General features: G+C 28.8%; 1 protein-coding gene across 2 annotated transcripts; it reads right to left on the bottom strand.

The window, feature by feature from the left end:
- Positions 1 to 493: 493 nt before the first annotated feature.
- Positions 494 to 2,222, bottom strand: LOC105460987. 2 transcript variants are annotated; one of them, XM_011707487.1, is made up of 4 exons: positions 1,900 to 2,222; positions 1,629 to 1,804; positions 1,376 to 1,556; positions 494 to 1,298 (listed from the first exon to the last, which is right to left on the bottom strand). In XM_011707487.1, exons 1-4 carry the CDS (start codon positions 1,906 to 1,908, stop codon positions 633 to 635), a joined length of 1,032 nt encoding a protein of 343 aa, XP_011705789.1. In that variant the 5' UTR covers positions 1,909 to 2,222; the 3' UTR covers positions 494 to 632. The 2 variants fall into 2 exon arrangements, with proteins under 2 accessions (XP_011705789.1, XP_011705790.1); XM_011707488.1 differs by having other exon boundaries at positions 1,880 to 2,221.
- Between the last annotated feature and the right edge of the window lie 71 nt (positions 2,223 to 2,293).

The raw sequence follows: 2,293 nt of genomic DNA, 5'->3' as shown, positions 1-2,293 counted from the left end.
TGTGTGTGTGTGTGTGTGCACGCGCGCGCACGCACACACACATTTAACAGCAGAATTAACTCAATTTTTAGAAAAATTGTCGATCTTTAAACTGCTCAAACTTTATGAAAAAAATTGTACAACAATCTTCCTAGGCTTCTGTTAAAAATATAATTGCAAAAAAAATGTATAATTGTATAATTTTTTTGAAAAGCTGTTTTCTGTACATCAATTAATTTATCTCATTATTGTACACAAAAATATTAAGATATAGTAACAAAAAAAAAACATGAATATTTTATGAGATATATATTATTTATTTTATGTAAAAATATGCCAGAATAAAGTGTAAAACATTTTATAAACTATATTAACTTTTGATAACTTTAATATGCACAATAACAAGAGAAATCAATTTATTATGTAAAAAAATTACATATTCTATTAAAGAAAATAGCGATAGATTTTATATAAAAAATTGATTTTTTCAAAAATTAATTTTATTATTATATGTTTCTCTTAAAATTGTATAACTTTTATCTAAAACATATTTTTGTAAAAGGCATAGGAAAAAAAATATTTAGATGAGAACATTAAAATGACCCATCCTGTTCATTCATAGTTGTTAAATTGTTTTAACAATTAAAGGAAGCTTAAAATATAAAACTTACCAAAACATCGTTTAACCAATGTAATTTTCTTGCACTTATTCTTTTAAGTAATTCTTGTTTGCATAACAAAATTTCAGAGTTCTTTGTTAATTTAAATATACTTTCATATATTTTATATGCCGTGAGTAAAGTAGTAGCGCTTTCAAAACACGCACATGTTTTATTCCAAAGTGAAAGCCATTCACTTAATAATTTCTCATTGTTCCTAGAGTATAATGCAAGTTCAATATCTTTAATATAATATGATTTTGCAACTGTAGGACAAATTATTTCTAGAAATTTGATTTGTGTATCTGCATCTATATCTATTGTTGACAAAAGGTACAAAATCATTTGTAAAGAATTGTCGTGAGTAGTTGAATTAACTTCTGAAGAATCAGTCGTTGTATGTTTCAAATACCAACTTCTTCCGGCTGGAATGTGTTCTAGGCATGATTTCAAAGTAAAAAAATAAATATCTCGTAAATTGTTAGCAATATTGTGCGTGTTTGGAATTACAGATATTAATTTGTTTATAATCCAGCATATGATTTCTATATTGATGCATACGTTATCCTTCAGGAATGTAACAATTTGTTGGAATATAATACTCGAAGTATATTTTATACTACATTCAGCGCTTATTTCGTGAAGAAATATTAATATTTCCTGAAAAATGAAATTTTTGTTCTTAAAAATAAGTATATTTGATGTTTACAAAAGATTAATGTTGCTTAGAGAAATACCTTATGTAAACAATCCGGTACATTATCACACAGCTTTGTTGCATTTTTTATTTGTATACAATCAAATTGTGTTTGAACATTGCACTGTATATTGCAGTCGACATTGGACGACTTGCTGCCTACAAGCTTCCACAGCAATACGTAGGCAATCCACTGGTATTGCTCTTCATTTCGTGAATGTCTATAAATATGCATTGTAAGATAAAAACAAGTAGTAGCAATAATATATAGTTGATAGGTAATGCTTACTCACATCAAGCTTTCAATTACAGCTTCTAATTCTGTTAAATCGACACAGCAATTACGTTGGAATTCTTTTAAAAAATCGCTATCATTATTTAGATGAAAAATATTTAGAGATGTATACCATAATCGAGACGAAATGCATTTGTTCAATTCCAGTACTCTTGCTTGTTTCGACATTGCTTCCTTTAAAAGTGTTGTAAGTGACACATATATATTAACTTAATAATTCATTGTGATTTTCTGTTTTCTCAATCGTACCTTTCATTAACTGTACCTACATCAATCATCTGTGAAATCTGACAGTTTTATTATACCGCATACACAAAATGCAGAAAAGATCATAAACATCATAAAACATAATAAAACACGGCTCAATACGTCGTGAAAACAGAAAGCGTATCGGTTACATTTTTTTTTCAATATATCAACATAACCTATTTTCTGTTTATGTATATGTAATTGTAAATAAAGCTTTGAGTATACAGTACATGGAGATGGACTGACTTTGTTCTTCTTCTTTTACAATGGCTATCGCCCATGGATCTAAGAATCTATGGATGGAGCGCAAGGCAATTCGGTTGTTTAATCCGCGGTAAGGGGAGTGTAGTGCTGTCTCTTTCTCGGATAGGACCCTGTCTCTTATACACATCTCTGAGCGGGCTGGCAAGGCAG

This window comes from Wasmannia auropunctata, unplaced genomic scaffold (assembly GCF_000956235.1).
Source record: "Wasmannia auropunctata unplaced genomic scaffold, wasmannia.A_1.0 LD312036.1, whole genome shotgun sequence".
Lineage (NCBI taxonomy): Eukaryota > Metazoa > Arthropoda > Insecta > Hymenoptera > Formicidae > Wasmannia > Wasmannia auropunctata.
The sequence above is the reverse complement of the archived record's forward strand: the minus strand, read 5'-3'. Positions and strand labels throughout refer to the sequence as shown.

Excerpts from the sequence above, each read along its gene's own strand:
- LOC105460987 (XM_011707487.1), bottom strand. Across the intron at positions 1,557-1,628 it reads GCTGTAATTGAAAGCTTGAT|ACATTCACGAAATGAAGAGC; the intron begins GTGAGTAAGCAT and ends GCATATTTATAG. Across the intron at positions 1,299-1,375 it reads TACCGGATTGTTTACATAAG|GAAATATTAATATTTCTTCA; the intron begins GTATTTCTCTAA and ends TTCATTTTTCAG.